The following is a 14,149-nucleotide window of genomic DNA, read 5'->3' as shown; positions in this document are numbered from 1 at the left end:
GGAGGAGGTGTGGTGTCCTATTTTGAAGTGACTAAAATACCCTTAATGATCTAATTAATGGAATGAAAAAAATTACAAAAGCAAATCATTTAAAAATTCTCATTCCAACTTGCCATTTAAAACAAGTTTAAAATGGTATATGCATCAAATACTTTAATCAAAAATTAAATGCACAAAATATTTATACCTTATAAAAAAATATGACATACATAACGTGCACATGAAAAGTCTGAACATTCACTACCTTTGATACTCTTTAATTCAGTTAAACCAACTCATTATTTTTGTTCTTTCTGTTCAATATTCATTCACAAATTTTGAAATTAACGCACGTATCGCGTGCATATGAAAGCTAGTAATATATTATTAGAGTCGTACTTGATATTTCACTTACTCTTTCTCTCCTCTAACTCCATAGTAACCATGACCACCATCATTCTGCAACCGGACTAACAGTACCCCTCCATCCTAAACAACCACCAACCGAAGCAACCCCACCACCACTCTACCACCTAAAACCACTACTGTCCATCCAAAATGACCCCATCATCACTAACCAATCGAAACAATTTAACTATTAGAGCCTTAAACTAATAGTTAAATTGTTTAAGGGTCTATTAGAGCCTCCCGTTGTTATATTTAAACATACAATTTAGAAAATTAAAGGTTAAACTTTTCCATTCTATTTATAACTCTGTATTAAACCCTTTTCCTTTTCTCGTAACAAACCAAACACCTTCTTAGTAGCTTCAATTACATATAATCCTACACGACTAAAGCCACTAGAGAGGTGGTATGAATCGAATCAATTCGAGTTTGTCCAATTATATATCCGGTTTAAGTAATTGGGACCATTGATGTTTGATTACTCAATAATCGACTATGTATGTTACTTAACTAATTATTAGAGAGGATACCTTTGCTACTATCCTAACTAGCTAAACTTCGTTTGTTTCGGCATAGAGTTGATATTGAGGGAGTTCAATCCCATCCATATATCTTTCACTCTCTAATGTCAATTAGAATAAAATGCCTTATCACATTTTTTTTTAAATGCTATATGTGCATGCATGTTACAGGGCCACCAAAATTTTTTGCATAGAAGAGTTACAAAGAGCAATAGAAATTTAATCAAGGTCTTAATTACCAGCCCTAAGTATTTATTAACAACTCAATAACTGATACTCGCGTTTATTTATATATACGTATATAAAATAAAAATATTAGGAATATTAATACTTTAAGATCTAGCACACATGTACGTATATTATATATACTTTATTTATACGTACATAAAATAGAAATGATTGGAGCTAGCACACATGCTCATAACATAGTGTTAATTAAGTAGCTAGCGACAACATTTCTTTTTGTCCTTAATTAGTTAGCACTAGCAAGGTGACATGCAAGTTTGTTGATGGTATCAAGTGAAAACTCCATAATCTGATGAGGTTCAGGTGCATCTTCATTTATTTTCTCATATTCAAAAGTAAGTTTCAACACGCAACATTCGTTCTCCTTTGGAATTACTTGGAATTTGTTCGCGAATGTCTTGTAATGAATCTTTAATATATCTGCATCAACCATGCTACGATATATAATCTTGTTCTCCTCATCAATTGCATCAATCCTCTCAATGATGCATTGTGCTTTCCCATCTGTTAAGCAATTATATTTAACTACTTACTCAATATTGCGAACAAATACTCAACAAATTGTTTATATATCTCTAGCTATTTGGAACGCAGAAAATATACAAGCCGAAACTATATTTTTAAAAATATATATATATACACTTAGCCAAAAAAGTTTCTATAGAAAAAATAATTTCAGATCAGATCAGTTCAGATCATGCTTATATTTAAAAATTATTATTACTATTAAATATCTCTCATTACATATTAGTAAAAATTATAATAATTGAATATTAATAAAGTACTCATTGAGACGAATCAAATAAGACCCCACGTGACTATATTTTTTCTTATATATTGAGAAAAATCTAAAAGATAAGATTTTGTAATCAGATCAGTTCAGATCGGATCGGATCGGTTCAGATCAGATCAGAAAAAATAAGTTCAGATCAGATCAGTTCATATCAGTTCATATCAGATCGGATCATATCAGATCGGTTCAGATCAGATTAGAAAAATTAGTTCAGATCAGATAAGTTCAAATCAGAAAATTTCAGGTGAACTAAACATAGACTAAAACCGAAGAAAAAAACTTAATAGTAAGGTATATACCGATGACACAGTCCCATTTTCTTGTACTACCCACGCATGTCCAGCCACCTTGGAGTACCTTATTGCTTTGAACATTGTGGGAACAGACGTCGGGAATATTGGACTGATTGGCTAAAAACATTTGGAAAATCTTGTCTGCACAACATTTGAGTTCCACTTCTTTCTCCAACTTATGAAATTGAGCCATATTTTCCTCCCTTCTTTCACAATTAAATTGCACAAATCTAGCTAGTTGTATATGATTGAATTGAAATGGTTGAAGTAACTGAAGTAGTGTTATGGTGCTTTATATAGATGAGTATTGATAACCAAGAATATATGACTTTAAATATACTCTTGTTTCTGTCCACTACTTTTTAGCATAACTTATTCTGATTGCTATGTTCGCGTTGAATTCTGTCGTATTTGGCTATTAGCGGATAGCTATTAGCTGTCAGCTTATTGTATTAGTTTATAGTTGATTTTATTAGCTAATGATTGATTGTACAAAAATTATTAAAAGAGACGGTCTAATTTTAATATAAAAGTAGACTTAGTCACTAAATGGATTAAATTAGTCACCGAAAGAAATTAACCTTACCACCACTTGAAACAACCTAGAGATCACAACCCTACCACACAAAATCCTACCATTCCATTCGAAAAATAACCACCTTCGACCCAAAAACAACCACTATTCAACCGAAAACCACTCACCATCTATTGAAAACACCTCCCTCCCTCTGAAAAATCTACTAGATCTACAACAGAGACTAGAGAAAAGTTGATCAGTCGGCGTAGGAGAGAAGAAGGGGGCGGCGGGGGAGGGTAAGGTGGGACTGCTGGAAGGGGAAGATTGGCGGAAGGGGAAGATTGGCGCTGACAGAGGAGAGGAAGGAGAAAGTGGTGAAGGAGGTAAATTTTGTAGTGTAGGGATGATGGTGGTTTTAGGGGAAAAGTTGTGGTGGTGGAAATATTAGAGTCTCCCTTTGATATATTTAAACATACAACTTATAAAATTAAAGGGTAAACCTTCCGTGCTATTTGTAACCCTGTCTTAAACCATTTTTCTTTTCTCGTAACAAACCAAACACCTTCTTAGTAGCTTCAATTGTATATAATCCTACACGACTAAAGCCACTAGAGGTGGTATGAATCGAGTCAATTCGAGTTTGCCCAATTATCGATTCAGTTTAAGTAATCGGGACTATTGTTGTTTGATTACTCAATAATCGACTCTCTCTCTCTTATTTATCTAATTATTAGAGAGGGTACTACCTTTGCTACTATCCTAACTAGCTAAACTTCATTTATTTGATCATCCTTTTTAATGGTAGTTAGCTCAGTATAATTTCTCGTTCTACTTTTATATACTTTTCGTCAATAATAATTCTCCTTTATCTCTTTGTTGGAGAGTTTTTTTTTAATCTAATTAGTAGGTTCTTGTCTCAACTAGTGGGAATTTGGAATTTGATTTGTTAGTCTACCCTTTTAGGAGTATAAAGTTCAGTTTTTATGGTTTAATTTATTGCAAAGATATAGTTCAGTGATTAATGGTTTCATGTACTAATTTACGAGTAATAATGGATTTTTGTATGCTATCTTCCCAGTGCAATAAAGAAATTTATTCTCGAAACTATGTCAGAACGATAGAAACTCTCATAAAAGGATGAATCATTCAGCAAATTGGGGCTATGTTGTATTGTAAGACCTGATTCATTATCATCATAATTACATCATAGAGGAACTTTATTTGATTAAATTAGGTTGTGTGGCGTTTTTCTTTAATATCGATTGTAGATGTCGTATGACTTTAATTTCAATCGACGAAATTTATCGTTTCCTTCAACAACAAAAAAAATACTATAAAGGGTTTTGATACTTGAATCATCATAAAATAGCTTTTCCAAACTAATTATCATAAAATTATACGTTGTGCAATTTCGTAAAAAAATTACTCCCGTTGTCCCATAATAATGTAAGTCATGTTTTCGTATACGGTCCCAAAATGTAAGTTTTATTTCCATTTTCAATCAATAATTATGACCTCAATACCTTCATGATTATAATTTAATTTCCAAAATCTCATCATGATTTCAACTCTCAATTCACCATTATTAATGACAAAATAGGATCTTTTACCCTATTTAATTAACTTCTCTATCTATACATTAAATCATGTAATATGAAATGTTCAGAATTTCCAAATAAAGTAGTTATTAGGCCCGGGCTATGCCCCCGGGTAAGAAAAGTTCATTTATTAATATAATACTTTATGATAATAACACTAAATATAACTTAGTTTAGTGGCTAAGACTTTAGTATATGTACTTGAGGTCTTGGGATCAAGCCCTATATTGTGCAATTTTCTAAATTTTTTAATTGTACATGGATTACATGAACTAAAACTCCTTAGGGAGAGCGCCACGTGGCACCGTTTCTTGTTCATGCTCACCTTTTAATATATTTGTATAGATATGAATTTATTTATCTAAATAAAACAAGATTTCACTTAATTAACTTAAATTTCTGTGTAAAAACAGAATAAGAACTTATATTATGAAACGCATGGAATACTATTTAGGAGTAATACATAGCCATAGAGACTAAGCCTCATGCTTTCATACTACATAGTCAGCACAACATCATAATGATGCGTACATAATTAATTAAGATAGTTTGCTATATGTATAAGATATAGGCATATAGCTTATTGGAGCATACATTGATTTAGACCACCCACATACACAGTGGAATTTAGGGATAATATGCATATTAGGTAGGTGCCCTTATTAATTAGGGACCATTGATGGATGAGCAGCAAGTTCCTTGAAAACAGAAAGTGCAAACTCTAGCACATCATGAGGTTCTGGTGCAGCTTCATTCACCTTCTCATATTCAAGACTGTAAACAAAGATGCAATTGCCATCACCCTTTGAAACTACCTGGATATTGTTTTCCAGGCTCTTGTAGTTCTTCATTACCTCTCCATCAATCACTTTGCGATGAATCTTCATATTCTCTTCATCAACTGCCTCAATCCTCTCTATGAAGTATTGTGACTTTCCTCCTGTATGTTACGTGATATATATATGCGTTACATATCAATAATATTGCATTGAATTATTGTAAATTTGCCTCATCAAAAATCTGTGAGTTGTTCATGTAGATTGGACATACTTTCATTTTCACTTTTTTCGAAACTAATGACGACTACTAATTACTAAACTCAAGTTCGTCTATGTAATTAGTATTTGGTCCTGGCGATGCTTCGTATCAATTACAATAAAGGAATATGTTATTTTTTATAATTCATTTGTTATGTTTTTTTTTATTGTCCATTGGAAAATTGAAAATTTGATGTCATTATGTAACGAGTACAAATAAATCTTAAGTGTTTGAGAGTTTGAAAATAATAGATTAACTAGGATTTGGGATAGAGTTAGATTAGGGTTAGGGTTAGATTAGGGTCAGGGTTTAGGGTTAATAATGGTTAAATGGTAAATAAAGCTAACGGCAGTTAGAAAAAGCATCTGGTGAACGTTTGGTATATAGTGAATATCTGAAACATTAAGGGTATATGGTGAATTTTTCAATTTGACTGGGAATTTGGTGAAAAAACATTTAAAATATTGAAAAAAAAATTCTACAAGGTACCACTGTACTTTTGACTTATCCTTTTGATACCCAATATACATGGTACCATCGTAATTTAGACTACTCTACCATAACATTTCGTTAAATAATAAGGGTATTGAGTTCCTTGGAAAAAAAAAAGTTATTTGAGAGTCAATTAGGGTAATGAGGTTGTCTCGTTTTGCATGTCAGTTTGCACACCAGGAAAATCAATCGGATGAAGTTTTGGGGGGGAATTTCCGCTCTCAAATGTGATAACTTATATAATTCAGTAAACAAAAATTACTAAAAGAGACGGCCTAATTCTAATATAAAAGTAGATCTAGTCACTAAATGAATTAAACTAGTCACCAAAAGAAATTAACCTAGTCACTATTGGACTAATTCTCTTTTTAATATTGGATTTGTCATTGTCTAATTTTAATTTAAAAGTATACGGTCTCTTACAAGACAAGCTCTTCCGTAAAAGTTTCCAAAGAAAATTAGCAAGAAAGTCAGAATTACCAATGATACAGTCCCATCTCCTGACGCTACCCACGCAAGTACAAGCATCTTCATGGACCTCAATCTTTGCAACTTTGCTGGTGCAAATATTGTGAATGTCGGGTAGTTTCGCCATTATTTGTTCAAATAGCTTCTTTGCTGAGCAGTTTAGCTCTACTTGCCCCTCCAACTTCTTTTGATTTGCCATATTTCTCTCGTTAGAAATTGTAGAAAACAAAGATGATTATGGTAATTAATTACGTTATAAAAATGACCACAAATAAGGTGCTTTATATAGATGTGCATGCAGCTACAAGAATATATATTTTTCTTTGCTCTACCAATATAATAGTTTATCTTCTACTTTACAGATTTTTGGAGAATATATGATCTCTTCATCAGTTCCACTAAAAATAGTATAAACACATTTTTTAATCAGTAACCATACTAATACTCCAGATAAATAATATGTATAAGCTAATAATGCAAGCAAATGTAGCAAACTTTAGGAATTCCGTGGTCACTACCATATGTGCAATTGTGGAAGAAGAACAGTTTCAGATTAGATTCTTTTTTATTTCAAGGAGTCCAATTTTTTATTGCCTGCAAAGTTGTAATGTGGAAGAATAAATATGTCTTTAGTATAGATGCTTTGAAATTTATTCAAGAAGTGATTCTTCAAAAAAATGGATGCCTCGAGTCTCGTGAGGAGTGTTAGATATTGTGAAACTTAGTAATTTTTGAGTATTTCATGAATTAATATATATTTTCTCCGTAGCTAAAAAATATAACATTTGCCATTTTAGGTCATATCGCAAAAAAAACAACATATATATATATATATATATATATATATATATATATATATATATATATATATATATATATATATATACATTATATACACATACATATATACATATATGAGAATTATTACAGAGATGAAGTAATGAGAGAGAGAAACAATGTAGAGAGAGAAATCTCTATTTTAGATTGTATTGACTTAACCAAAAAGGAGAGAAAAGAATGCTACTTATAGTAGCTTACAGACTACATACATCAAAACAGTAGAGAAAGTTAGTTATAACAACTAACTAAGTTTGTTATTTTTACAATAGTATAAAACTAACTCTAGGGAAATACAACCAACTAATATATACAAGAGTTATTCTTCATATCCCCCTTCAAGCTGGACATGTGACAAATCCACAAGTCCAAGCTTGGAAGCAAGATACTGATGTTGAGGTCCAGATAGAGCCTTGGTGAGCAAATCATCTAATTATTGATGATGGAGGAAACATGGGCTGTTTGGAGGAAGCCTGCTTCAATCTGCTCTCTGACATAATGACAGTCCCTCTTCAAATGTTTAGTGCGCTCGTGGAACACTGGATTTTGTGCAATGTGTTCAGCAGCTTTGTTATCACAAAGTAAAGTAATGGGCAAGGAAATAGTAACATGTAAATCTTGCAATAACCCTTCTAGCCAAACAATTTCAGAAGCTGTACTAGACATACTCCTATATTCTGCCTCAGCAGAAGCTTTGCTAACTGTCTTTTGCTTTTTAGTCTTCCAAGACACCAGATGAGAGCCCATAAATATACAATATGCACTAAGAGATCTACTTGTGAAAGCACAAGTACTCCAATTAGCATCACTATAAGCACAGAGCTGCATATTACTAGTAACAGAATAAATTAAGCCCAAGTTGAGAGTGTTTGTTAAATATCTCACAACATGAATAGCAGCTTGTAGATGAGGCTTTCTAGGACAACTAACAAATTGACTCAAATGCTGAGTAGCATAGGACAAATCTGGTCTCATGATGTTGAGATATAACAACCTGCCAATAAGCTTCCTGTATTGGTCAGGTGATGTCAATAATTCCCCTTCATCTGTAGAGAGGCTAATGCCTTTAGGGAGAGGAGTAGAAACTGGTCTAGTATTGTCAAGCTTTAAGTCTTGAATAACATCAAGAATATATTTTCTTTGATTCATGAAGGTGCCTGAAGAATTTCTAATGACTTCAATTCCCAAAAAATACTTGAGTGCACCTAAGTCTTTAATGGTAAAGGCTGCATCCAAGGCTTGTTTAATGACATTGATCTGAGCTTGTGAAGTACCAGTGAGAACCATATCATCCACATACACAAGGATCACAATAAACTCCCCATCTAGATCTCTGGTGAATAAAGAATAGTCTTGTTTAGATTGAACAAAACCAATGGAAGCAAGAAATCTACTTAACTCCTTATTCCATTGTCTAGATGCCTGTTTCAGACCATACAAGGACCTTTTAAGATGACAAACATCCCCTGGCTTAGCTTTATCATATCCAAGAGGTGGTTTCATGTAGACCTCTTCATCTAAGAATGTAAGAAAGCATTGTTTATGTCTAATTGACATAAAGGCCATTGTCTGGCAGTTGCAAGAGAAATGATAACTCGAACAGTTGCAAGCTTAGCAACTGGACAAAAAGTATGAGTGAAATCTTCCCCTTCAACCTGCTGATACCCAGTACCCACCAATCTGGCTTCAAATCTTTCAACTGTGCTATCTGGGTTAAATTTGGTCATAAAGACCCACTTAGAACCAATGGCCTTCTTCCCAGCAGGTAACTGTGTGAGGTCCCAAGTATTATTTGTTTCAAGAGCTTGCAACTCTTTCTGCATAGCAGATCCCCATTCAGAAAATTGACTTGCTTCTTTGTATGAAGTAGGATCATACACAATATTGCTATTATGAGACTGAACAATGAAAGAGTGAGAATGAGAAGATAAAGGTATAGTAGGACATATGAAATCCTTGAATTTAATAGGAGGTTTAGCAAGTCTAGTAGATGGAGGTCTGAGAGGTTTAGGAGAAGAAATAGGAGGATTAGCAGGGACAACAATATCAGTTGGAGAAAGAGAAGGAGAAGGAGAAGAAGGTGTAAAAGAAGCAGGTGGAGAAGTAATAGAGGCAGGAACAGTAGAGTTATGTGAAGAAGTAGGAGAAGAAGGAATAAACTGATTAACAGGAATAGAGGAAGAAGTAGGAGATTCATGTAAAGAAGGAGTAAAATCTTGGTGTAATGGGTCATCAAATGTAACTATAGGAACTGAAGAGGTATTAGAAGATTGTGAAAGAGAAGAATGATGAAAAGGAAATAGATTTTCTTTGAACACAACATCTCTGGACACAAATGTTTTATAAGTTTCCAAATCATAGACCTTGTAACCTTTTTGGGCAAAAGGATAACCTATGAATAGACATCTTTTAGCCCTGGGTGTGAACTTGTGTTTATTTCTATCATTGTTATAGGCATAACAAAGACAACCAAATACTTTGAGCAAAGAGTAATCAGGTGATTTTTGATAAAGAAGGTCATAAGGTGTTTTCCAATTGATGACAGAAGAAGGCATTAGGTTAATAAGAGATGTAGCAGTAAGAAGGCATTCACCCCATAATTTGGAAGGAAGATGAGCATGAAATTTAAGGGATCTAGCAACCTCTAAGAGATGTCTATATTTTCTTTCCACACGCTCATTTTGTTGAGGTCTACCAACAACACTAGTTTGATGAAAATCCCTTTAATCATGAACATGTCCAAGCATTGTTCTTGAATAAATTCTGTTCCATTATCAGACCTAACAATCTTAATTTTGGTTAGAAATTGGGTTTCAATTTGGAGAATAAAAGAGGAAATAGTTCTGTAAACTTGCAGTTTATTATGTAACATGAAAGTCCATGTACATTTACTGTAATCATCTAAGATGGTCAAGAAATAAGAAGCACCTGTGAGAGACTTGGTTCTATAGGGCCCCCAAAGGTCAATATGTATGAGGTAAACAATTGTGAGGCTTTATTTACACTTCTTGGAAAGGGCAATTTATGATGCTTAGCTAACACACAAACTTCACAAAAGAAAGTAGTATCAGGATTACAAGTACAATGAGAGAGATGTTTCATAATAGAGACAAAAGGATGTCCTAGTCTAGCATGTAGAATAGGAAAGGATATTTCAGCAGAAGAATGATTAGGAGAACCTAAATGAGTAACAACTATATTTGTAGTAACAATTTGAGATGAGGAAGAAGAGATAGTAGCTAGACCAGGATTGAAAACATCTGCATGATTGAGAAGATATAAGCCTTTGAATAACTTGCCTATGGCTAGAATTTTGGAATGATTCATGGAATAGAAGGTGCACATATTGTGTTTGAAAACTACTTCAATACTAGAATCCAAAGCCAATTTACCAATAGAAATCAAATTATGCTGAAAGCAAGGCACAAATAACACATCTCTAAGCATCAAATCATCAGTAATCATGACATCTCCAATTACAGAAACATGATTTTTACTCCCATCAGGCAAACCAACCTCAATCATTTTAAACAATTTTCTCTTGTTAATCAACATTTTATCATCAGAAATCATGTGATTCGTGGCACCAGAATCAATAATTCATGTATTACAATGTAAAACAGAAGAAGTTTTACCTGCACAGTTAGCAAATGAGTGTCCAGTTTGAGTAGAATCTCCAGAAACTTGTTTCCCTTTCATAGCCTTCATGACTTCTTGCATAATGTTCTGGAACATTACAGGGTCTACATTTCCAGTCTTATTACCAGCAACATTGTCATGAGTATAGTTTGCTGGGCCAGCAATATATAACTCTAGAGGATCATTTTCCAGAGCATAATCTTCAACAACAGTATTAGCAGCAAGTTTGGAAGATGTTGTTTCCATACTTCTTATTGAACCAATCAGGAAAACCATTAAGTTTGAAACAAGTATCTTTAGTATGTCCTTGTTTCTTGCAATATTCACACATTCTGTCAGTCTTTTCTTTCCTCCACTCAATCTTGTAAGAAGTTTTAGCATGAAAAGGTTGTTTGTGTGCAAGGAGTGCACTAACCTCATTTCTATGATTGAGACCACTAACTTCTTTTTGCTTCTCAACTTATTGTGCTAAGTAATAGGCTTTGTTAATAGGTGGTAATGGATCCATAGCTAAGATGTTACTAATAGCATTATCAAACCCACTGTTGAGACCTAATAAGAATTGCATCAATTTTTCTTCAGATTCGAACTCAGACAGTCTTTTCAAGAAATTACAACTGCATCTAGACAGAATTCCACAAGTACAAGATGGCATACTCCTCAGATTTTGTAATTCATCCCAACATTTCTTCAATTTACCATAAGAAACCATAATGGACTGATTTTCTTGACGCAAATTATCCAACTCACGCTTTAATTGGTAAATTTGCGGTCCATTAGACTGACCATAACATTCTGCAATTTCATTCCAGAACTGTGCAGAACTTCCACAAATGTAAAATTCTCTCCTATATCTTCATTCATAGAATTCATCAACCAACATATTATCAAGTAATCACAACGCATCCATTGATTATAGTTCTTATCACTTTCTTCAGGTCTTCCAATACTTCCTTCAACAAAACCTATTTTATTCTTAGCTATTAAAGCTCTACGAATATTACGCTTCCAACTAACATAATTGTTGCCATTCAGATTAACAACAACTAATTTACTCATAGTTTGATCAGAATTTGAGATGAACAATGGATCTATAAGATGCACTTACATTAAAAGTGCTTCCGAAAAACGAATTCGAGTTTTCAACATTCTGATTTTGTTTATCGCCTCCATTTGTGCTGATTTCCACCATTTTTACAGATAATCAGTATGTCTTAAGAATACTGTTCAAAGAAACAAAGATTATAGAAGAAAATTCTATAAAATTTCAGCAAGAATTAAAGAAAATCTGCTCTGATACCATGAGAATTATTACAGAGATGAAGTAATGAGAGAGAGAAACAATGTAGAGAGAGAAATCTCTATTTTAGATTGTATTGACTTAACCAGAAAGGAGAGAAAAGAATGCTACTTATAGTAGCTTACAGACTACAGACATCAAAACAGTAGAGAAAGTTAGTTATAACAACTAACTAAGTTTGTTATTTTTACAATAGTATAAAACTAACTCTAGGGAAATACAACCAACTAATATTTACAAGAGTTATTCTTCATATCACAAAAAAATGTAACATTTGCCATTTTAGGTCATATCACAAAAAAAGCAACATATATACATATACATATACATATACATATACATATACATATACATATACATAATATGACCGTTGTATATATCACACTAAGATGAAATAGTAGTTTTATAACGAAAAACACTACTTTTATATGAAATTTTAAAGATGAAAAATTGATATAAGGCACCATTGTGTTTCTTGACTCCAACCCGACTGGAACTTGTAAAACCGACATGTGTGTCGACCCGATCCGAAGATACATCGACCCGTATATTTGACTCAACCCGTATTTACCAACTCTGAAATCCACCCACCCACCGGTTGGACAAGTGGTCTACATGGCTCCCTTTTTATTTCTCTATATATCTTTGTTCTTCTTAATTTATGTGCCTCCTTTTCCATATTATAAGTAAAAGTGAAGGGTGGAAGTATACGCATGCACCTGTGGGCTATGCTCGATTGCTCGTTGTTATGGTCAAAATTTGCAAGATATGATGTCAAACAAATACATCCAGGCGACAAATTAGTAACATCGTGACACCTGAAAAGTAATGTTTGGACGACGGGTGAATGACGTCTGTATGACGGACGAGTGATGTCAGGACGACGGGCGAGTATGAGTGACGTATGAACGACGGATGAGTCCGGACGACAGATCATTAACACTGCGACAACAAGAAAGTGATGTCGTCAAGGGCGGACCTTTTAAGGGGCAGGACTAGACCTTACCCCTATAAGGTTTTAGAAAAAAAAATAGGTTTGTTATTTGTTTGGCTCGTTAAAGAGAAGCCCAAATTATATGGGACATAACAATATTTTATCCGTGTCTGGAGAAGGAGAAAAATTGAAAAGGGAAATGGGAAAGGGCACAAATAGAGACCACCTTTTTTTGGAATATTGTGATGTTGATTCTTACCTCATCTTTCTTCTATGTGTAATCACGTGAAGATGTGAGTTCTAAGTTTACTAATCCATTTCTTTTGTTTATTTTTTGATGAGTTTTTTTAGAGGATGTTTGTTTCTAGTTCATTAATTATTATTATTTTTGTCTTATACAAATTCTTTCAACACAAAGCTTTAAACTTTTGGCTTTTTTATTTTATTTTATTTTATTGTGAAGTTGAAAGATTATTTTAAAAATTAATAAATATCATATAATATTATTTATGAAGAAAAGGTTTTATCCCTCTACCTATATCCAGTTTAGGACGGTGTCTCCGTATTTGTACTTATTATATGATGGTATACTTGGATTTGTACCTGTACCCGGAACTCGTACCTGTATGGCCTATCCCTATAGTATAGATATAACTGAAGGTCTAAAGTAAATAATTGGCCCTCAATAGCAAAAGTTTCAAGATGTGTCACTGGATGTCGCGACGAAAGGTGAGTATCGTCGCGACGCCCAAACGCCAATAGTCGACGCCCAACAACATAACCAACTCAAAACAAATTACCAGAGAGGTGATTACCAACGTCAAAAGGAAGTCAAAAGTTGTTCCTATATTTGTGGGATCCTTATTTCCATTGATCACTTGACTATTCAACATGAGATAAAAGATCACTTGGCAACCGAGGTCAAAACAGTTGGAGAGAATCGATGAGCCAACCAAGGACATTTATAACTGATTTATACTGTACTCCATGTGACGCCAGTAGTATTGACCGACGCGACGGATGTAGTCAGCCGACGAGAAGGAGCAATAGACCAGACAAAGTTGTTGCAACAGTCCTTGTAATCAA

General features: G+C 33.6%; 2 protein-coding genes across 2 annotated transcripts; both read right to left on the bottom strand.

Annotated features, from left to right (window-relative positions):
* Positions 1–1,175: 1,175 nt before the first annotated feature.
* On the bottom strand, positions 1,176–2,516 carry LOC104897976 (MLP-like protein 34). Its single transcript, XM_010684957.2, has 2 exons — positions 2,247–2,516; positions 1,176–1,658 (listed from the first exon to the last, which is right to left on the bottom strand). Exons 1-2 carry the CDS (start codon positions 2,431–2,433, stop codon positions 1,381–1,383), a joined length of 465 nt encoding a protein of 154 aa, XP_010683259.1. The 5' UTR covers positions 2,434–2,516; the 3' UTR covers positions 1,176–1,380.
* A 2,225-nt stretch (positions 2,517–4,741) lies between these two features.
* On the bottom strand, positions 4,742–6,618 carry LOC104897975 (MLP-like protein 34). The gene is made up of 2 exons (XM_010684955.4): positions 6,366–6,618; positions 4,742–5,295 (listed from the first exon to the last, which is right to left on the bottom strand). Exons 1-2 carry the CDS (start codon positions 6,550–6,552, stop codon positions 5,018–5,020), a joined length of 465 nt encoding a protein of 154 aa, XP_010683257.2. The 5' UTR covers positions 6,553–6,618; the 3' UTR covers positions 4,742–5,017.
* Positions 6,619–14,149: the final 7,531 nt, after the last annotated feature.

The sequence above is a fragment of the Beta vulgaris genome, chromosome 6, assembly GCF_026745355.1.
Source record: "Beta vulgaris subsp. vulgaris cultivar EL10 chromosome 6, EL10.2, whole genome shotgun sequence".
NCBI lineage: Eukaryota > Viridiplantae > Streptophyta > Magnoliopsida > Caryophyllales > Amaranthaceae > Beta > Beta vulgaris.
Note: the sequence above shows the minus strand (reverse complement) of the source record. Positions and strands in the feature narration are given on the sequence as shown.